This window comes from Ceratotherium simum, chromosome 11 (assembly GCF_057802395.1).
Source record: "Ceratotherium simum simum isolate JZ-2026a chromosome 11, ASM5780239v1, whole genome shotgun sequence".
NCBI classification, from domain to species: Eukaryota; Metazoa; Chordata; class Mammalia; order Perissodactyla; family Rhinocerotidae; genus Ceratotherium; species Ceratotherium simum.
The window spans coordinates 13,179,084-13,202,955 of record NC_141910.1 but is presented as its reverse complement, the minus strand read 5'-3'; the positions used below and the strand labels follow the sequence as shown (position 1 = coordinate 13,202,955).

General features: G+C 37.3%; 1 protein-coding gene across 1 annotated transcript in view; it reads left to right on the top strand.

Moving 5' to 3' along the window:
- ALMS1 (ALMS1 centrosome and basal body associated protein) overlaps nucleotides 1-23,872 on the top strand; it is a 226,413-nt gene that overhangs the window by 121,623 nt on the left and 80,918 nt on the right. The window contains 2 exon segments of the mRNA XM_087436571.1: nucleotides 3,507-3,748; nucleotides 9,837-9,962. Coding sequence (XP_087292697.1) covers nucleotides 3,507-3,748; nucleotides 9,837-9,962 — 368 coding nt within the window.

The following is a 23,872-nucleotide window of genomic DNA, read 5'->3' as shown; positions in this document are numbered from 1 at the left end:
TTGAGGAAGACTGGCTCTGGGCTAACATCCATGCCCATCTTCCTCTACTTTCTATGTGAGACGCCTGCCACAGCATGGCTTAATAAGCAGTGCGTAGGTCCGTGCCCGGGATCTGAACCTGTGAGCCCCGGGCCACCAAAGCGGAGTGCGTGAACTTAACCACTGTGCTGCCAGGCTGGCCCCTTCATAATAATCATTTTGAAGTCTGTCTGTGCTAACTCAAGTATCTGACTCCCCTGTAAATCAATTTTTTTGTCTGTTTTTTTTTTTGAATTTTTAGTCACTTTTTCTTGCTTCATAAATTGTGTAGTTTTTGATTGTGTGCTGGACATTGCGAATAAAAAAAATCATAGAGGCTGATGAGAGGATTTGCCCTTTTCTCTGTTAATCAGAGAGAGTGGCTGATCACTTCAGTCATTTCAGGAACTTTATTAGGTCAGAGCTGGGTTGGAGCTTTAGTTGACTCATTCTACTTATGATTTTTTCCCGATTTGTGGCCTCCCTGGATTTTTCTTTAAACTGACAGGTCTTTGATTCTTCAATAATTAAATACAGTGAGATATTCAGTTCAGTCTTTCAGATGTTTGAATTCAGCTCTTTAGACTCTCAGCCCTTGCAGCTTTAGAGTACGGCAAATCTAAGGGGCTACCAGTCACGTACTTGTTGTAGTTACAATTTCTCAGTGGAAATTTGTCTCATAAGCACTCAAAGATTACAAGTGATTTCACGGTTTTTCTGACTCTGCCCCCTTCTTTGGGGATGGCACTTCTGGGTTTTTTATTGTGAGTCTGGTAGTTGTCTGATTCTTCACCTTTGAAAGTTCTCTCCCTCAGGCATTAGTTGTTTAGCTTCCTGCCTTATGCAGGTTCAAAATCTGGCAAATGTCTTGAGGAGACTTGATGTTTGTCACAGGCCCATCTGTCTAGTGTGAGTTGGTTTGTTATAAGTGCCATGACTATGCAAATTTCACTCTGCTTTTCTGGCTCGGTCCCCCATACTCCCATACCACTAAGGAAATGTCCTGAGGGGAGGTCAACTTGGCATTCTGCTACATTTCACTCCATGATGCCAGCCCATGGGTTCATCAAAAGCTCTGGTGATTTCTCTTTCCCAGTGGAGTTCTCTTCCCTACACCAAGCCGCTGCCCAGAATCTCCAAAATGCCCCTCTCTAGCATATTAGTTGGTATTGTTTCCTGATTACTTTCATAGCTCTAAGATTTTTTTGAACTATAATTTTTATAATTTATTCGATTTTGTTTGCTTGTTGCAGCAGGAGTGAGGGCCTGTGGCTACCTACTACATCCTAACTGGAAGTGGAAGTCCTATTTCGATCACCTTTAATTTCTCTCTACGATATATTTAGTAGTTTTCTACTTAGAGTTCTTACATCTTTTATTATACTTATTATTAGGCATTTGATGTTTTTGATGATATTGTATATGGCATATTTTTTAACTTTTAATTTTATAACTTTTCTGATACTGAAAAATGTAGTGGATTTTTAAAAATTTGATTTCATATATAATAACTTTTCTAAAAAGTTATATTCTAATAAGTTATCCGTAGACTGTTTTGGATTTTCTGTGTACCCAATTATTATCAAATATGAAAAGTGTTATTTCTTTCTTTGTTATCCTTATATCTCTTATTTCTTTTTCTTGCTTTACTGCTAATATCATAAGACCTTTAGTAAAATGTTAAATAGAAATGGTAAGGGTTACCATCCTTATTTTGTCCCTAATCTCACAGTGAACATTCTCCACGTTTCAGTATAAATGGGAGGGTTTCTCGCAAGTTTTTTGTAGTTTCCCTTGCTACAAGTTTTTATCATACATAATTACTGAACTTATCAAATGCTTTATCCAACTATATTGATATGGTCCTATGTGTTTTCTCCTTTATTTTACTGATGTGGTGAATCACATTGGTTGATTCTTGAATGTAAACTTACCTTGTATTCCTGGAGTAAACCGTCTTGGCAGGAAGTCTCTCTCTCTCTCTCTCTCTCTCTCTCTCTCTCTCTCTCTCTCTCTCACACACACACACACACACACACACGCACACACTACATTTGATTTTCTAACATTTTGTTTAGGATTTTTGCTTCTATATTCGTAAGGGAGATTGGCCTGTTATTTTTTCCTAATCATTCTTTTCAATTAGTGAGTAGGAGGCAGAGGGTAGAGATTCAAAAGTTCTTCTGTTTTTGTGGTATATTACAGACACTACTCCATTATAATACAGTATTACTTCATTTTTAAAAAATAAACTTTTTTTATTTTCAAATAATTTTAGATTTGCAGAAAAGATACAAACATAATAAAGTTCCCTATACCCCCTCCCAGTTTTTCCTATCATTAACATCTTACATTAGTAGAGTATATTTGTCAAAATTAAGAAGCCAACATTTGTACATTACTATTAACCTAGCTCCAGACTTTATTTGGATTTCACCAGTTTTTCCATTAATGACCTTTTTTTGTTCCCACACCCAATCTAGTATATCACATTCCATTTAGTTAGTTGTCCTATTTTCTTAGTCTCCTCTGGTCTTTGACAGTTCCTCATTCCTTCCTTGTTTTTCGTGTTTTTGACAGTCTTGAGGAACACTGGTCAGATATTTTGTAGAATGTCCTTCAGTCTAGATTTGGCTGATGTTTTTCTCATGATTAGACTAGAGTTATGGGTTTTGGCAAAGAATACCACAGAAGCGAAGTACCCTTCTCATCACATCATAGTAGAGAGTATGTGACATCCACCTGACATCACTGGTGATGGGAATCTTCATCACTTGGATAACGTGTGTTTGCTAAGTTTCTCCACTGTAAGTTGACTATTTCTCTCTTTTTATGCTCTATTCTTTGGAATCAAGTCACTAAGACCAGCCCATACTCAAGTGGAGAGGGAGGGATTAAGCTTTTTCTCCTTGGTTGGGGTGGAGAGTATCTACTTATATCATTTGGAATTCTTCTATAAGCAAGATTTGTTTCCTCTCTCCTATTATTTATTTATTCAATTGTTTATTTACTCCATTCTGTTTTAATATGAATTCTCTATAACATTGGTACATAATTACAACCTTGAAAACGTCTGGTTCTCCCATTGACATATAAACTCCTTGAGGGAAGGCTTTGTTTCTTGTTTAGCTTTGTACACTCTATGCATTTAGCATAGTCTCTTACTTTATAGTGGACTTCTAGTAATTTAAGAAAAATGAATGAATATATTTTTGCTTCAACTGAAAAGTACCCTTTCTCCAGCTAAATTATATAGTAGCATTCTAAATGTAAATTAAAAGTAGATTTTTAAATAAATAAAAGCAAACTCATGCATGAATGCATTGTAATAAGTATCTAAGAAAGCAAAGGGCACTGCAGAAATACCTTAACCATTTGAGGTTGATGTGTCTCTATGAAATATTACTTGAAACCACTTTTGGAAAGAGATTATGGTATTTGATAAGCCAAAGATATGACCTGCTGTGTCCTTTCTCTTTTTTGTTCAGACCATCAGAGGAGATTAAGACCCCATTTTCTGCCTTCTCTGGAAAATTATCATCTGATGCAGTTACTCAGATAACAACAGAAAGTCCAGAAAAAGCTGTATTTTCATCTGAGATTTTTATTAGTGCTGAAGATCAAGGACATGAAATTCCAGACCCCAGTGCCCAGAAGCTGGGCAAAGTTCCTGTCAAGTTTGCTTCATCATCTTCAGTCCAACAGATTACTGTTTCTCATGGCACAGATGGTAAGAGAATGTGATTGTGTTTTAGGTCATATTATGAACTTTTATATGTAATTATTTCATAAATTTGTGATTGTGTCTTTCTAGTCAGAAAACATGATTTTAGGGGCTGGCCCTGTGGCATAGCGGTTAAGTGCGTGCGCTCTGCTGCTGGCGGCCCGGGTTCGGATCCCGGGCATGCACTGACGCACCGCTTTGTCAGGACATGCTGTAGCGGCGTCCCATATAAAGTAGAGGAAGATGGGCACGGATGTTAGCCCAGGGCCAGTCTTCCTCAGCAAAAAGAGGAGGATTGGCATGGATGTTAGCTCAGGGTTGATCTTCCTCACAAGAAAAAAGAAAAGAAAACATGATTTTAATTTTAAGCTTAGGATCCACATGATTATATCTATCTTTTATTTAGATAGCTTTGAAGAGAATATGATTTGTTATGTTTTTACCTTAATTTCTAGTGGAGTTAACAACATATGTGGAACTCATGCTGCTCATGATGCTTGTAATAAGAATGCAAGTAGTTCATAAAAACTTAAAACCTATAGAGGTCTGATTTTAGGAGGGCACGTGAATTATTGGCATTTCGTATTATAGTAAATGTTACATACTATAATAAATAGACGCAAAAATATGTAGTAGTGCAAACACAATAGCAGTCTATTCTTGCTCATAAAACAATGACCAGAGCCCCAGGTTGACTGTGGCCCTGTGGTCTTTAAAACACAAAACCCATGATTACCTTGAATTCACCATCATAGTCAATTAGAAGGGACAAAAAAGCATGGAGGAGCACATGTGGGAGGTTATGGGCTAGGCCTGGGAGTGGCCCAAATCACTTTCCACTGGCTAGGAATAGTTTAGCTGTGTTTTCCAGGATGAAGAAGAAATACATTTTGGGGAACAGCTAGCAATCTCTACCATAAGGTCTACATTTCGTGTTTTCATATGCTATGGTAACAGTGATATTTTGATAGTGCTTATATTATATAACATTCAAAATTAGAATAACTTATTTTCTTTTTCAGACCAATAACAGGAAAATTAACAATTAAGTTCCCATTCTTCTCCCAAATCACGGTGGGAACTTTACTTTTTTTATTTTTTAAATTTTATTTATTTATTTTTCCCCCAAAGCCCCAGTAGACAGTTGTATGTCATAGTTGCACATCCTCATAGTTGCTGTACGTGGGACTCAGCCTCAGCATGGCCAGAGAAGTGGCGCGTCAGTGTGCGGCCAGGATCCGAACCCGGGCCGCCAGCAGCGGAGCGTGCGCACCCAACCGCTAAGCCACGGGGCCGGCCTACGGTGGGAACTTTAAATTACTGATTTTAGGGCCGGCCCCATGGCTTAGCGGTTAAGTGCACGCACTCCGCTGCTGGTGGCCCGGGTTCGGATCCCTGGTGTGCACCGACGCACTGCTTCTCCGGCCATGCTGAGGTCGTGTCCCACGTACAGCAACTAGAAGGATGTGCAGCTATGACGTACAACTATCTACTGGGCTTTAGGGGGAAAAATAAATAAATAAAAAATTAAAAAAAAATTTAACTGATTTTAAAGTGTTTAATAGTTTGCACAAATCTATTCAAAATATATTTTAAGTTTTCCTACTTATGCAAAAAGCTTATCTATCTGTAGGTATAGATGGGATTTGACTAAATATAAAGAAGATTGCTTGGTTCAGCATTTAAATTGCATTGAATTTAATTTAAATAAGTACATTTATATGTTAAGATGGCTATACTTCTTAAACATTTTTATTGTGAAATAAAAGTATACCCCCAAAAGGTATAATTTAATAAATATCACAAAAAACACCTTCATGTGTCAGTTACCTATTGCCACAGTGATACCATATAACAAACAACATCAGAAATCTCAGTGCTTTATAACAATAAACATTTGCTTTTCTCACTCACAGGCTTGTGGGTCAATTGGAGTTTGGCTCCAGGCTGCAGAAATGGTTTGGGTCTGTTCCATATGCCTTGTTCTGAAACCCAGGCTAATGGGACAATAGCTACCCTGGAGTATGTTGTTCTCATGGTGGTGGCAGAAGCACAGGAGGGGGAAACCAACTGTGAAAGTGTATTTTAAACTCTACTTACATCAAATGGATCAGTCTACATAGATGCCACAATTTATGGTTTTATCTTTACATAGAGGTACCTGGGAGAAAGGACTGCTTTAAAAGATTAATATTATTTGGTTTACTAATAAAATATTATTTTTACTACTGTAGATTCAAAAGTAAAATTTTGTGATTTTTTGTTTTTGGTATGAAAATATTTTAAAGTACAAAGAATAGTACGTTAAACACATGACTATGTGCCCACTACTCTAGATTAACAAATTCAGAATAATATGCTCTATGTATTTATTTTTTGGTTCTATTTTCAGATTTTTTTGAAGAAATAAATATTATCTTTGAACTTTTCTTCTTTACCCCTTTCCAGTCCTTTCTTTCTTTCCCAGAAGTAACCACTATTTGCTGTGTAGTCGCTTCTTCCCCCAAGGCAGGCAATCCAAAGTAACCTTATGACTGCTGCATCCAAGCATAAAGTTGTTGAGAATTTCAAAGAGCCACTTCTCTGTCTCAGAATTCTTTATCTCCACATGATAGCCATTCTTGCTCTGGGTCCATTGTAATTCTGCCCAATTATTATTATTCATTTTCTGCAACCTTTGAACTAAATGGTAAATTTAACCATAAGGGTCAAGCTTTATATATACTAGTGGAGGAAGGAATTAATAAATCAATATTCTAACAATAATGACTACATCGGTGACCAAGTAGAAGTGTAGGCTACAGCCTATTTTTTCTGTTGTTTAAATTCTTTCCTCCTCTATACATTTTTTTGTTCCCTTTAACTTCAGCCAGATTCTCATTGGCTGAGTTTTTTGTTTTTGTTGTTATTGTTCGTGTTTCTGGGTTTTTGCCTGATGGAGTGGTACAAGTATTCCCAAGTAGTCTGAGACTTTACTAGCCCTGCACATATAGGTTTAAGGTAATTTTTTGTTAATTTCTATTACCAGGCATGGTGAAGTTGTCCCCTAGGTGTTAGCCATACTCCTATTGACTTTCTTTTTTTAAGACAACCTCATTTCTCCCCAATACTTAAAGTCAATCTTAGTTTATTTAACACTGTGGCATCCTATTCCATGTATTGTTTCAGTGATGTAAAGAATGTAAAATAACTAAATGGCTCCTGTCTCCTGGTGGAAGTGTCCCTCTCTTATTTCTAAGATCTTCCATTTAACAAAGCTCAGAGTCACAGAGATGGAAAGCAAAAGATTTTTAAAAGGCTTCTCTACCTTTGTTCCTGAATGCATGTATTCTGTCTGTGGGATAGGCAAGTGCCATATATGGTTCTGAGCATATGCCATATTCTGTAAGCTAGCATTCCAGCCTCACAAAGTGATGCCCACCAGTGTGTGCCGTAACAGTTATCAGTAAATCGCTCATGCACTTTTTTTTTTAAGTTTAGCATAGTTGTGGGTGATAAGACTTGTGATGAGAACAGTGAATCCCTTTGGGCATCAGCCTTTTATCTCATTTCCTTCACCGTGAAGTGAGTTCCTTGGTTGGAAGCAGGGTACTGAAAGTAAGGAATTTAGTGTCAAAATAAGTCATCAGAGTGAATGAGTGGTCAAGGATGGTAAAATAATTCTAAGTAATAAATAGGTTATTATTGTGTCCAGAATGAAGGAGACCTCATTCTACTCTGGGCATATCAGACTCTGTCTAGAGTATTTTAATTTTTATAAACTAGACCTGGGCAACTGGGAGTTCATCTAGAGGTGGTGACAGGATCCGAGAGAAAACCCCATGGTCTGTAAGAATAAACTGAAGGAGCTGGAGATGTTTAGTTGGGAGAAATGATAGCTAGCTACAAAATTCTATTCATATGAGTGATACAACCCCATAAAATACTCAGGAATAACCTAAACAAGAATTTTATAGGACCTATGTGAAAGAAATACTAATCCTTTGTATAGAGATAGAAAAGAACAGTTGACTAAATTAAGAGAAAGGATGGAATGTTTCTGGATGGGAAGGCTGAATATTGTACAGATGTCATTTTTTTCCCCAAATAAATTTATACTCTAACATAATTCTGCTCAAAATTCTAATGGGATTGTTCTTTTGAACTTGTTTAATTGATCTTAAAGTTTATCAGGAAGAATAACAAAATTTGGAAAAAAAAAGAGTAATGGGGAGGACAAATTTTAGCAGCAGCCAAATTTAAAGTGTAGTACTAGCCTAAACATCTATAAACATATTGATGGAATAGAATATAAAGCACAAAGGTGAATTGTTTTACTTGAATTTAATGTGTGATAAAGGAGGTATCACGGCGGAAAAAAATAGAGATTATATAATAAGTGCTATTAGAGTAAGTTCATTACTTATTCAGAGAGAAGGGGATTGGAAGAACTCAACACTTTACCTCTAAACACATGTCAAAATTACTGTTTGATGCATTTTAAATTTTTAAAATTTGTTTAAATTTTCACAATAACCCTAAGACTTAGGTATTATTATCATGCCCATTTTGTAGGAGAGGAAACTGAGGCAAAGAGTTATTTTTTTCAAGGTCACAAAGATAGTAAGTGGCATCTCCAGTGGATTTAAAATTAATTGACTGATTACTTACTGAGTATGTTTTGGGGTACAGGATAAGCTATTTTATCACAGAAACTCTAAAATTACAGGTAAGTGGTCTAGAGCAGGTAGCTCTCTTCTGTGTCTGATGCTAAAGCATCTCTACAGTCTTACTTCCATCTCTGGTTCCAAAGTGGCTGCTATAGCTGTCGTGATCTCCGGTCCCTGGGAAGTGGAGTATTTTAATGGGATGACTGAAAATTGCACAAAGTATTCTCACGCTCATCCCATGGGCCCAAACTTAGTCATACGTTCATTTGTGGCTGCAAGGGAGACTGGAAAATATAGGGTACAGACAGGCAGTGTGTGCCCACTAAATATCAGGAAGCTGTTATTAATAAAGAAAGAGATTCTACCACATCATGAAAGAAAAACAAGTATATAAAAAAAGATTTCATCCTCTATAATAATCAAATTATTACATTGGCACAGACATTTTAGAAAGCAGTTTTAGCAGTTAGTGTTTAAAAGAAACAAACTTTATAAATGGTGTACTTTTTCACACTGTAAACAGAGAATTTGCCTGAGATGGGGCAGCAGGGGAGAGTGGGTATGTTATAAACAGGAAAATCTTTATTCATAGAATTCTTTATAGTTGAAAATTTAACTCAACCTAAATTAACATTGGGAGAAGGGTGAAATACATGTAATCTGTAGTATAGCCAAAAAAATGTGAAGATAGGAAATAAAATGAATATTTTATTGTAAGTGTGAAGTAAAAAAGCTGAATTCCAAATTATACATACTATATGCAGACAACTATGTAAACAAATAGGAAACAGAAAAGACATGTAGGAAATATAGTAAAATATTAATAATTGTTATCTTTGAGTGGTAGGACTTTGTCTTTTTTACTTTTATGTATTTTCTTAATATTGAGAATTTATACTTTTATAATGGAAACTTTATTTTGAAGATCTGTCATATAGAAGAGAATTAGACTTATTTTCTGTAACTCTGGGGGCAGAATAAGAAAGACCATAAGACCAGTAGTAGGTGTTAACAATGACCACGTTTGGGTTCAATATAAGATAATGGATAAAGTGTTTTTAGTTGGAGCCATCTATATATGGAAAAGATTGCTAAAAACTCGTCTTGTCTATGAAAACTACCCCTACCACCCTGTTTAAACTGCATCCTGCCCCAGTTTCCCCAGTACTCCTGATCTCCCTCAGCATTTTCCAGTTGTTTTTTTCATATCACTTGTAATTTATTAAAACACTAGATAATTTACTTATTTAGTATGTTAATTGTTTACTGTATATCTCCCTCCTCGAGAATGCTAGTTCCTCTTGAAGGCAGAGATACTTTTCTGTTTAGTTCACTGATATATCCCAAGAATCTTGAACACTGCTTGGCACATTAAAGGCACTCAGTATTGTTCAATGAATTAATAAATGTTTTCTTATTAATTATTCTGATCTTTATCTCCTTAGCCCAGCCGTCACTGTTGCCATATAAGCCTTCTGGTAGTATGAAGATGTACTATGTTCCACAATTAAGACAGATTCCTTCATCTCTGGATTCCAAATCAGACACCACCGTTGAGAGCTCACACTCAGGTATTATGCAGAAATTATTCAAAATTTAATTTTTGGATTTTTTTTTGTGGATTGGCTGGTTGATTCTGGAATGACATATGAAGGCTCAGTGCTATTTAATCTTTCAGTGAAATATGGAGCTTTTCATGCCTCAATCTCTGGTTCAGATAGATGAGTTATTCAGTCGTGTGTTATGTACATTTGAACATTTTACAAATATTTGATGGATTGTTTGGGTTAGTGGACTCCGTTTAGGACAAACTTTTCCAAGTTTTCTCTGTTCACAGTGCCCTTAATGTTTCAGTAATTGTTTTTTCTCATCTGTGGAACAAATATAAATATGAGAAGTATTTTTTCAAACAGCTACTAAGTTATTAGAACATAAATACTTACTGTTTTGATCTAACAACTTAACAAAAATATTAGGTATTTCTTTTTGGTTTTGGTTTTTGAAGGAAAATATTTTATTTTGTTCATAAATAACCAGTTACTTACTATGAGATATGTGCAGCTGTAAGGGCACTGTGCAACTTCTCAAACTTTGAGGTGAAATTGGACACAATCACCCACATTTCCTGCATTTATTACTGACGCTCAAAAATCCAGCTTTGCAGACATACAATAGCATTGAAAGGAATGTAGCATTATCTAATGTTGAAACTTTAAACTACCACCTTAGTTAGTCGTTTGTATAGTGTACACCAGATATCAGGTATCACTGTTGTTCCCCTAGAATTTTAAAATATCCTGCGGCACCCATGAGATCACCACAGAGGAGCTGCAGATTTAGAAAATGAATAGCATGGAGGAACTCAGTAAATATTTGCTGTAGGGATTTTAATATAAGGATACTGAGTTGGTGTAGTGTGGGGTTTTTGATTAATGGGATAAAATTTTGAGTGGTCCACAGAAGATGACTTGATTCCATTTAGATATAAATTGTTTTCTTCATGATTTGTGAATGGACATCTTTGAATGTGTAGAAATTACACAGAAAGGCGAAGTTATCCTTTGTCTTAGGCAGATTTTTTTTGTTAATTTAAAGGGGACCAAACTAGTATCTAATGGTAACTGAGTTAAAGCCCCTGGTATAACTGTTCCTAATTTCCCACTATGATGCCACTGAAAAAAAGAACCACAAAAATGCTTATCTTACCAAATGTTAGGATTGATTATTAAGCCCATAACCAGAAACTGGAAGAAATTTCCACTACCTGCAAGGCTATGATTTTAAAAACATACTTAATGGCTACCCCAGAAATAAAACAAGCTCACTTGATTGTAGGTGGGAAAATCTTTGGTCCCTTTCTTACTTGCAGTCCCCTAGTTCAGAAGAATGTCTGTACCAATAGAAAACTGATCTGGTGTCCCGATACTTCTTGAGGCCTCCGATGTCCTGCTATCCATTCACATCCCTAACTCTTCCATCTAGTTGGAGACATTAACGTTTAGAAAAATTGGACAGTAATGGGAGGAAAAAAATGACTCACTGATGGTCCATTGTATCCTGAGAAATAGTGTCCCTGTAAATAAAGTACTGAATGCATCAATAAGACAGATCTAATAGCTGTATATACTTGAGATTGTAGTTTCTCATGTTCTCCGTCTATTCTGAGAGTGAGGGAGTTGAGAATAGAAAACAATCCTTTCTTAGGCCGGTAGAGCTACTCTAGATGAAAGCCCAGGAATTGTTCTAATAGCTCTTGTCTATTAATATGTTGTGCATCTATAGATATGAGAAAGATACAATTAGAGTTTGGGACCAAGGGCAAGTCATACACCATTATTGGCAAAATTTTGGTCAAAAAGATTTCCCCTCAATTGAGAATGAGTTAACAATTGAACTCATAAAATCCTTAAAAAGAAAATACAAGCAAGGCAAAGGTAACAATCTCTCAAAGAAAGAGATAAATGTTAGAAATTTACTTATTAGGTCTAATAACATTTTTAAGTAGTAACAACACTTTGTTTATATTGGGTGACAAGCTCTGTGAAGAGAGGTACCATGTCTCTTTTGTTTGGTAAGCCATTTTATAACTCATACCAATGCTCATTATAGACATACAAATATTTATATATTAATCACTGTCAATAGGAGTAAAAGCCATGGGGGGAGAGAACTGGCTGGGATTTTTTAAAGAGGTTGGGGAGTTATAGTAGAAAAAATGGTGGACTAAAGACCTCCAAGAATTTGCCCCTTGATAAAAGCAACAAAAAAATAGGCAAAACTTTTCAGAAAATGTTTCCAAAACTCTGGAAATTAACCAAAGGCTTGTAGCAACCCAGTGAGCATTTATTCAATAAAAATGGCTGAATCTTGTTATGAACAGTAAGCTTTGTGGCACTTGAACTTGCCCTAGTCCCATCCCCACACTGAGCTCAGTGATAACCTTTAAAAATGTCAGCCTGCATTCCCAGGTCTGGAGGGAGTGGAAGAGAGCTGGAGCTCTTTCAAAACTTCATTCCCAAAGAATTGTCAATATTTGACCTGTCTGGTAGTTCCCTGGAAGACTCCACTCAATGCTTGTCTTTATTTGACCTCACTCAGAGCTATCCAGTGTTAAAAGCCTGTGTATGTGCGGGGGGTGGTGGGTGGTGTTTGTCAAAAACGTTTTCAGGCAAGTGTTTTGATGTCACACTGCCTGAAGTGATGAATAGCAGTTGGGGCAAACAAGAGACTAACCAAAAGCTTAAAAGGAAAAACTGAGGATGAGATGTCCACAGATGCTTTTCAAAGCATGACATGTTCCTTGTACTCTCAAGGACCACACACATGCATAGGCCTGTGTGCATGCTCAAGAAAGACCTGAGAAGGCCTTCCCCTTTATCTCTGGCTGCCCTTGAGGCTCTGTGCAAGAAGAAAGGGAAGGCTAAGGCAGAGTTGACAACTGCCTGGTTCAGTGTTGCAGGCATGCCCTGCCATGTGCACATAGCCCCTCGCCTAAGACAGAGAGATTTATTGGTTCTAGGTGTTTAAGGATATCTCTGTCTAGGCCTTAGCTGACCACTAAGCTAGTTGAGTAGAAATATTAATAGACTTTACAGGATTAGTTCAGAAAAGTCACTTAAAAAACAACATAAAACAATAACAGGAAACCCTGGGGAGGGAGTAGAATCTGATTTCCAGGGTTGCCACATTATATTATTTAAGATGTCGGGGCGGGCCCCGTGGCTTAGCAGTTAAGTGTGCGTGCTCTGCTACTGGCGGCCCAGGTTCAGATCCCGGGCGCGCACTGACACACCGCTTCTCCAGCCATGCTGAGGCCACGTCCCACATACAGCAACTAGAAGGATGTGCAACTATGACGTACAACTATCTACTGGGGCTTTGGGGAGAAAAAGGAGGAGGATTGGCAATAGAGGTTAGCTCAGAGCCGGTCTTCCTCAGCAAAAAGAGGAGGATTGGCATGGATGTTAGCTCAGGGCTGATCTTCCTTAGAAAAAAAAAAAGATGTCCAGTTTTCAACAAAACTTTACAAGATATGAAAATTACAAACAAAAAAATATGGTCCATACACAGGCAAAATAGCAGTTTAGAAACTGTCCCTGAGGAATCTCAGACCTTGGACTTACTAAACAAAGACTTTAAATTAGCTATTTAAAATATGTTCAAAAACTAAATGAAACCATGTCTAAAGAACTAAAGGAAAAGTCTGGGAACAGTGTCTTACCAAATAGAGAATATCAATAAAGAGATAGAAATTACAAAAAGAAACCAAATAGAAATTCTGAAGTTGAAAAGTATAGTAACTAAAATTAAAAATTCACTAGAGTAGCTCAATATCAGATTTGAGCAGGCAGAAGAAAGAATCATTGAACTTGTAGTTAGATCAATTGAGATTATCCAGTGTGGGAAACAGAAAGAAAAAAGAATGAAGAAAAATAAACAGAATCTCAGAGTCCTATGGGACTCCATAAAGCATACTATTATACACATAATGGGAGTTCCAGAAGACGAAGAGGGACTCAAAGAATATTTGGAGAAATAATGGCCAAAAACTTCCCAAATTTGATGACTGTTAATCTGCACATCTGAGAAGCTTAAGGAAGTCCAAGCAGGATAAACTCAGAGATCCATGTCCAGACACGTCATAATCAAACTGTCCAAAGACAAAAACAAAAAGAATATTGAAAGCAGCAAGAGAGAACCTACTCATCATGTACAAGGGACCCTCAATAAGATTAATAGATGATTTTGCATCAGAAAACCACGGTAGCCGGAAGGCATTGAAATGACATGTTCAAATATGTGGAAGAAAAACACTGTCAACCAAGAAATTAAGACATTGTCAGATAGACAAAAACAGAGTTCATTGCTAGCAAACTGACCTACAGGAAATACTAAAGGGATTCTTCAGGATGGAATGAATGGACACTAGAGAGTAATTCGAATCTACGTGAAAAAATAAAGAGCTCTGGTAAAGGTAACTACATGGGTAAATACAAAAGACAGTTTAAATGTATTTGGTTTGTAATTCCATTTTCTCTCCTATATGACTTAAAAGACAAATGCATAAAGCAATAATTATAAATCTGTGTTATTGGACACAATGTATAGAGATGTAACTTGTGAAAATAACAGCATAAAGAAGGGAGAGACAGAGTTATATAGGAGAAAAGTTTTTGTCTACTGTTAAAATTGGTATTAATTCAAATAGATTGTTAATTTATATTAAGATGTGAATGGTAATTCCCAGGACCACTAACAAAATAACTCAAAAATATATAATAAAAGAGTTACCATAGGAATTATAATGCTACACTAGTCAATATCTATTTAACACAAAAGAGGCACTAGTAGAGAAATCAAGAAACAAAAAAGACATATAGAAAATAGCAGACCTAAATTCTACATTATTGGTAACTACATTATATGTAAATGGATTATACTCCAATAAAAAGGCAAAGGGGCTGGCCCGGTGGTGTAGCGCTTAAATTGGTGCACTCCGCTTCGGTGGCCTGGGGTTCCCGGGTTCGGATCCCGGGCACGGACCTACGCACCGCTCGTCAAGCCTTGTGTGGCGGTGTCCCATATACAAAGTAGAGGAAGGTGGGCACAGATGTTCGCTCAGGGCTAATCTTCCTCAGCAAAGAGAGGAGGATTGGCAACAGATTTATCTTAGGGTTGATCTTCCTCATAAAAAAAAAAGGTAGAGATTAGGAGAGTAGATAAAAAGACATGATCCAACTATATGCTGTCTACAAAAGACTCATTTTAGAGTCAAAGATAAATTGGTTGAAAGTAAAAGGATGGAAAAGGGTATGCCATATAACCAGTAACCAAAGAGGGCTAGAGTGTCTATTGTTAGATAAAATCGACTTTATTTTTTTATTTTTTGCTGAGCAAGACCGGCTCTGAACTAACATCTATTGCCAGTCCTCTTCCTTTATTTTTTTCCCCAAAGCCCCAGTAGATAGTTGTATGTCATAGCTGCACATCCTTCTAGTTGCTGTATGTGGGATGCGGCCTCAGCATAGCCAGAGAAGCGGTGTGTTGGTGCGCGCCCGGGATCCGAACCCGGGCCGCCAGCAGTGGAGTGCGCGCACTCAACCACTAAGACATGGGGCCAGCCCCTAAAATCGACTTTAAAACAAAAATTATTACTAAAGGCAAAGAAGGTCATTTTATAATGATAAAAGGGTCAATCCATTAAGAAGATATAACAATTGTAAATGTATATGCACCTAACAACAGAGTCCCAAATATATTAAGAAAAACAGAATTAAAAAGAAAAAAAACCCTAACACTATTAAAGGGAGAAATAAAGAATTCAAGCCAGTAGCAAAAGGTTGCATACTATATATATATATGAAATGTTTAGAATAAGCAAATCCACATAGACAGAAAGTAGATTAGTGGTTGCTAGGGGCTGTGGGGGAGGGGGAAATGGGGAGTAATAGCTAACATGTATAGGGTTTCTTTTCGGGGTGACACAAATGTTCTGGAATTAGCAGTGTTGGTTGTGAATATACTAAAAATCACTGAATTGTACATTTATTTAAATTGGTGAATTTATGTTATGTGAATTATATCTCAATTTAAAAAAAGAAAAAGGAGAGGCAGGAATGAACAAATGAAGAAACGACTGCCTGAAAATGTAAATATTTGGTAGCAGATTTAAAATATATTTTGCAGGCAAGAAAGGGTAAAATTAACATGAAGGAAATTGAATTGGTGATGAGAACAAACTTGAGACAGTCTCCAAAAATACAGAGGAAAAAGAAAAACAAAATGCAAATGATGAGAAAAAAGATGAGAGATGTGAGGAACCAAACTAAGAAGTATATCTTGTAGCTGAGGAATAAAGCAGAACAATGTGAACAAAAGTAAGGAAAACTTCCCTTTCCTGAAGTAGGGAACACAGTATGCAGATTGAAAATTATCATACAATTCAGACAAAAATCAATAGAAAGAGAATGAGATACATATTAGAATAAGATTTTGAGTTAAAATAAAAGAAAAAAACCTATAAATGTACAGCTTAAAAAAAAAAAACTCGTGGGAATGTAAACTGGTGCAGTCACTATGGAAAACAGTATTGAGATTCTTCAAAAAAATAAAAATTGAACTACCATTTGATCCAGCTATTCCACTTCTGAGTATTTATCCAAAGAACATGAAAGCACTAATTCGAAAAGATATATGCACCCCTGTGTTCATTGCAGAATTGTTTACAATAGCCAAGACTTGGAAATAACCAAAGTGCCCATTGATGGATGAATAGGTAAAGAAGATGTGGTGTGTATGTATATATATATATATACATACACACACATATATACAATGAAGTACTGCTCAGCCATAAAAAAGATGAAATTTTGCCATATGCGACAACATGGATGGACCTTGAGGGTATTAGGCTAAGCGAAATAATTCAGATGGAGAAAGCCAAATACCAAATGATTTTACTCATATGTGGGAGATAAAACAACAACACATAGATACAGAGAATAGATTGGTGGTTACCAGAGGGGAAAGGAGGTAGGGGGAGGAAAAAAGGTGTAAAGGGGCACATTGTATGGTGACAGATGGCAACTAGACTTTTGGTGGTGAACACGATGTAGTTTATACAAAAGCCAAAATATAATGATGTACACCTGAAATTTATATAGTGTTGTAAACCAATGTTACCTCAATTAAAAAAAAATTCAGACAAAATTTGCATTCTATCCCCCCCCAAAAAAGAGTGATGTTGAGATTTTTGATGTATTGTTCACTTATCAAATTCAAAAAAAATACGTGGGGCTGGCCCGGAGGTGTAGTGGTTACATTTGCACACTCCGCTTTGGTGGCCCAGGGCTTGCGGGTTTGGATCCCGGGCCTGGACCTACACACTACTCATCAAGCCATGCTGTGGCAGTGTCCCACATAGAAAAATAGAGGAAGATTGGCACAGATGTTAGCTCAGGGCCAGTCTTCCTCACACACAAAAAGGTTTTTTTTTTTTTAAAGCTTATATAGTTAAGGGGGCAAAATTTAGTATGATACCAAATTTATTTAAAATACTACTGTAAGAAATAAAGGGAAAAAAATCTCTATTTATTGGGAAAATTATATAATTCAAGAATTTATAGGGCCGGCCCCATGGCTTAGCGGTTGGGTGCGCGTGCTCCGCTGCTGGCGGCCCGGGTTCGGATCCCGGGCGCGCACCAATGCACTGCTTCTCCGGCTATGCTGAGGCCATGTCCCACATACAGCAACTAGAAGGATGTGCAGCTATGACATACAACTATCTACTGGGGCTTTGGGGGGAAAAAAATAAATAAATAAAATTATTAAAAAAAAAAAAAAAGAATTTATGGACCCAAGTGCATGTTCATTAAGCAGTACGGTAATGAAAAGACATTTTCATAAGTATATGGGAGCTAGAAAATATATTCTACCTCTGTACCTTCTGGAAAAATTCACTTGAAGACACACCAAGCTAAAGAGATGGATCAAAATGAAGAGTTCAAGAAAGAGAAATGAAGTACTGTTAAGTGACCAGTGGTAAACTTTGAAGCCAGTTTAACATAACTCATCTAAATAGAATATTTAGTTACAAGGTGAAAAAAAGTTCCAGAAGTTAATTTTGGAATGAAAAGCATGAAAAGAAATATCAATTTAATGTATTTTTTGTCTTTAATAGAAGAGACTAAAGGGTTTCATTTTATTCACGGCTTGGTGATCAGATAGGTTAAAGAAGTTTTGATAAAACTCTAATATGATACCAAAAGCACAGGCAACAAAAGAAAAAATAAATTGGACTTCATCAAAATTCAAAACTTTTGTGCATCAAAAAACACTATCAATAGAGTAAAAAGGTGTCTGGCTACATGCCCAGTTGTGTAAGCAGTGTGGGATAGGTTGTGGAGAGACCGAAGAAAAGACCTGGAGACGGTATATGAGACACATAGGTTTATTGGGACTTACGTACGGGGAGTGTCCAGGAGTGGCTGGCTGGCTGGAGTTGTGCACCCACTACCGTGGGCAGAGAGGGGGTTGCTTATATAGGCAGGGGACAAAGGCTATGTGCTTATCAGGAGGGACTCTCCTTGGTACAACCAGCATTCCCAGGAACAGCAACTCATGTGGAAGGGCTCTATGTTCCTTCAAGATGTGATGTGCTTTGAATGAGGTAATTAAGATGCGGGTTGGCCAGGCCCTGGATCATTACAAATCCCAAATGGTTGACTTCCTGCCCAGAAGGGGGCCAGAGGGACACATGATTGCTGTAGGGCACGTAGGCTACGGCCCTACAAAAGATAACTCACAGAATTGCAGAAAACATTTTCAAACTATATATCTGATAAGGGATTAATATCCAGAATATAAGAAGAACTGTTACAACTCAACGACAACAACAAAACGATCTAATTTTAAAAAGGACATAGGATCTGAATAGACATTTCTCCAAGAAAGATATACAAATGGCCAAAAAGAACATGAAAAATGCCCTACATCATTAGTTATGAAGGAAATACAATTCAAAACCACAGTGAGATGCCACTTCATACCCATTAGGATGGCTATTATAAAACAGAAAGAGAGTTAGCAGGGATATGGAGAATTTGGATCCCTTGTGTATTGCTGGTGGGAATGTAAAATGGTGCAGCCACTATGGAAAACAGTATAGTGGTTCCTCAAAAAATTAAACATAGAATTACTGTATAATCCAGCAATTCCACTTTTGAGTATATGTCCAAAAGAATTGAAAGCAGGGATTTGAATAGATATTTGTACACCAATGTTTATAGCAGCATTATTCACAATAGCCAACAGGTGGATACAACGTAAATGTCTATCAGCCAATGAATAGATAAACAAAATGTGATATATATGTACAATGGACTATTATTCAGCCTCAAAAAGCAGTGAAATTCTGACACATGCTACACTGTGAATGAACCCTGAAGACATTTCACTAAGTGAAATAAGCCAGTTACAAAAGGACAAATATTGTAAGATTTCACTTATATGAGGTACCTAGAGTAGTCAGATTCACAGAGACGAAGTAGAATGGTGATTACCAAGGGTTGAGAGGAGGAGGAAAAGGGAGTCATTGTTTAATAGGTACAGAGTTTCAGTTTGGGAAAACGAATAAATTCTGGAGATGGATGGTGTGATGGTTGCACAACAACGTGAATATACTTAATGCCACTGAACTGTACACTTAAAAATGGTTAAGGGGCTGGCCTGGTGGTGTGGTGGTTAAGTTCACGCGGTCCGCTTTGGCATCGCAGGGTCGCAGGTTCACATCCCAGGCGTGGACCTACGCACTGCTCATCAAGCCATGCTGTGGTGGCATCCCATATGCAAAATAGAGGAAGATGGGCATAGATGTTAGCTCAGGGCCAATCTTTGTCAGCAAAAAGAAGAAGATTGGCAACGGATGGTTAGTTCATGGCCAATCTCCCTCACCAAAAAAAAAAAAAAGGGTAAAATGGTAAATTTTATGTATATGTTATGATAAAAAAAATACTAAAAAAGAGTTACCAAAAATCTGTAATAGAATTTTAAGACTAGATATCTATCTTCCAAATTACTATTGTGTACAAAATTAGCAAAATAATATAGAACAAGAACAGAAAACAAGAAACTTTAAGATAGCATAAACCATTCAGATGAATGGATTACAATGAAATGTCTTTAGCTATGATACATAATTTTAGCATACATTGGCATTGTCTCATACATGCATTTAACTTAAGCAAGTTCAATTACATATATTTAACAAAAGAAGGAGAGAAAGAATTTTAAAAATGCAAGTGTTTTTGTGCACTCTGAGCATATTACCAAGGGCATTTGAAATGAGAGGTGGAACATCTCCATTCTCAAAGTTCATTGTCCTCATTTGCCTTTTGTAAGCATCTTATTTTGCTTCCTTGAGTGTCATTCTACAGTTTAAAGTGTCTTATTGGTGCAATGTGGTGTCTAAACAGAAGCCAGGTACTTCATCAGGTGCTCAGATGCAGGCATAGTGATTTGTTGTAAGCCAGGAGGGAAAAAAAAGTGGACTCTGGTTGATTTGTTGAGCAGACAGAATGTCAGTTTCAACGTGGTGCCTTCCTAAGGAACCTTCAAGGGTGATTTTGACCCTGCATGGTTTTTCACCTTATATACTGACTTTAAACTCTATATTCCATTTAAAATGTATCTTACTTGAGTGAAAAAAAAAGATATGAAACTATATATGTTGTGATCCCAGTATACATTCATTTAGAAAGATATATAACCAAAGTTTGGTTGGTTGTTTTTTCTTTTTTTTTTTTTTTTTTTTTTTTTCTTTTGATCATCAGTTTTAATTAGCTCAAGCTATTTGTAATTCTACAAATCTTATAAATCATATCTGATTTACAAGTCTTGTAAACCATATCTGAGCCATTAAAAGAGCTTCAAAATTAAAAGGGCAATTCTTTTAGAATCTACCATGACTTAATCATTGTGAGAGATTAATTCATTTCTCAGTCAGTCTTATACAAATATATTTATTTTACTGTAAAATTTCTAGGAAAGAAACACATGAAGTGTTTGATTTTCTTGTTATATATTTTTAGATGTAAAACATTTCTCGAAAGATACAGACTTGTAGATAATCTCTGTATTACTAGCAAACATTTAAGTTACCAGTATGAGAATGCCACAATCATATGTACTATAATGTCCTATTATTTCATAAGAAAAAAATATTTTATTATTGCCTGTAATGCCCTCTTTTTGAATAAAATCCTCAAGCCTACCTCAAGTCCAAAGTACAGTATTCATCCTAATAGGTCTCTTAGATGGTAGCTGAAGATAATAAGCAAAGGAATAATAATTTTTGCCTTTACACAAATACACACCCTATCCTAATTCATATAATAATCACAGAAAACAGAGAGCTTTTGAGAAGAGTAATATATTAATATCTATTACATTTACGTCACAGGGAGATTGGCCAGTCCACCTTGAGAGGTAATGTCTCAGAGTGGACTAGATTTGGTGTTTCAAGTTTTGCCACTTATTTTGGAAACTCACCCAGCCTCTCTGAAAGTCGGGTTTCTCATCTGTAAAATGTTGATGATAATATGGTTGTTTTTTCTTAATTGTTTTTGCATTCTTCTCTGAATTTCCTACAATGCCCAAGTTTATTTTTTTTTTAAGGTGACAGAAAGCTTTCAGCTCATGTTCATTTGTTTCTTCATCCAAAAAGTATTCAAGCTCCTAATGTGTTCCTGGCAGATACTGTGCTAAGTTCTACATTTATAGGAGTGTGCAATGTAACCTTGGCCCCTACAATCATGGAGTGTATATTCAAGTGGGGAGGCAGATATTAAACAAATAGACCACAAATAAGTACATAATTACAAATGATGTGCTAAGAAAATAAAGAAGAATTCTAAGAGAATAATAAGAGGACCCCATTTAGTTTTAGGAGCTCGTGAAGGCCTTTCCAAGAAAGAAACTTTGGAGCTGAGATCTAGAGGACAAAGGTGAGTTAGGCAGGCAAAGAGTGGAGAATGAAAGTCTTCTGGCCAGAGGGAACAGTATGAGCAGAGCTCCTGAAGCAGGAAAGGGTTGGATGTATTTGACAAATGAGAAGAAGGCAATGTGGGTAGAGCAGAGTGGTGGCTAGATATGGTTAAAGATAGGTAGGTCCAAGATCTTGCAAGGTCTTGTAAATCATATTAAAGCATTTGAATTTTATGTTAGAAGGCAACTGTGGTTTGATTTACGTTTGTAAATTTATTCTGGCTGCTATATGGAGAATGGCTTGTAGATGGGAAGGTAGGGAGCCAAGGTGGGGAGGGTCAAGAAGTCGAACTGAGGACACCAGTTAGTTAGAAGGCTCTTGGCGGTAGTCAGTATCAGAGATGATAGCATGTAGGATTAGAGTGATGGTGATAGAGATGGAGACAAGTGGACACAGTCAACTTATTTTTAGGAAATATTTCCTCCAGGACTTGATGATAGAATATGGAGAGTGAGGGAGAAGGAGGTGAAAAAAATAATTTCTAGTTTTCTAAAGTAAGCAACTGGGTGAACAGAGGTACCATTTACTGAGATGGAGAAGTCTGAGGAAGACGCAGATTTGGGGAAGATGATCGAAATATCTGCTTTGGACATGTTAAAAATGAGATTCCTGAGTGACGTCAGCGTCATGGCGGAGTGAGCTTTCCGTAAACTCTTCCCCTGATAAGATACAACAAAAGGAACAGTCACAGACCAACAACAGACTCCTAGACAGTGCAAGGCAAGACGGAAAGATCCACACTGCTGCACATCTGAGAGAGGAACATGCTAGGCCCCTGGAGGAAGTGGGGAGAGGTAAGGAGAACTCCTCTCCCTCCCCATCAAATCAGCGACCCCAGTCTGCGTGGCTCCCAGAGATGGGGGAGGGGCAGCCCTCTGTGGGGAAACCGTAGCTCTTCGGGCTCTGTCAGCCAGTGGGAAACTCCCACACAGAGGACTCAGAACAACTACAGGGCTACCATCAACATCTGAGCACCCCAGGAGAGCGGATAACGAGGGGCGACCAAGAAGCCCCCCACGCCAGGGACCCAGCGGGCAAAGGAGAGAGCCCCCCGCCTCCCCGCAAGCCGCACACTACAGCTCAGCTGACCAGACCAGACCAACCTGCCGGCGGATCGCAGCGAACAGCCGCAGCAGAGCGCAGGGGGCTCAGATTACACAGCCGTTAACCACCACACAGTAGCGGTGGGTGGAAATTACAACCGGATGTTTCCAGGATGAGGGAAAATAAAGCCAATACAGGAACCACAATGCAAAGGTACATAAAATCACCAGACCAGAAAGAAAATGACAAGCACCCAGAAACCAACCCTGAAGACACAGAAATCCATAACCTGAACAACAGAGATTTCAAAATAGCTATAATAAAAAAACTCAATGAAATATGAGATAACACAGACAAACAATTCAATGATATTAGGAGTTTCTTCACAAAAGAGATTGAAATCATAAAGAAAAACCAATCAGTACTGATGGAGATGAAGAACACAATGGAGGAGATAAAGGAGAATCTGGAATCTTAAAAGGACAGAGCTAACAATATGGAGGAAAGAATTAGCAGTATAGAGGACAAGAATACAGATATGCTCCAGATGGAAGAGGAGAGAGAACTAAGACTAAAAAGAAATGAAGAAAGTCTCCGAGAAATATCTGACTCTATTAGAAAATGTAACATAAGAATTATAGGTATTCCTGAGGGAGAAGAGAGGGAAAGAGGAACAGAGAGCCTATTCAAGGAAATAATAGCTGAGAACTTCCCAAATCTGGGGAAGGAACAGGAAACACCAGTAAGTGAAGCCAATAGGTCATCTAAATACGTCAACAGGCAAAGGCCCACTCCATGTCTCATGTAGTGGTAAGGCTGGCCAAAGTCAATGACAAAGAAACAATATTAAGGGCAGCTAGACAAAAACAAAAAATAATGTACAAAGGAACTCCC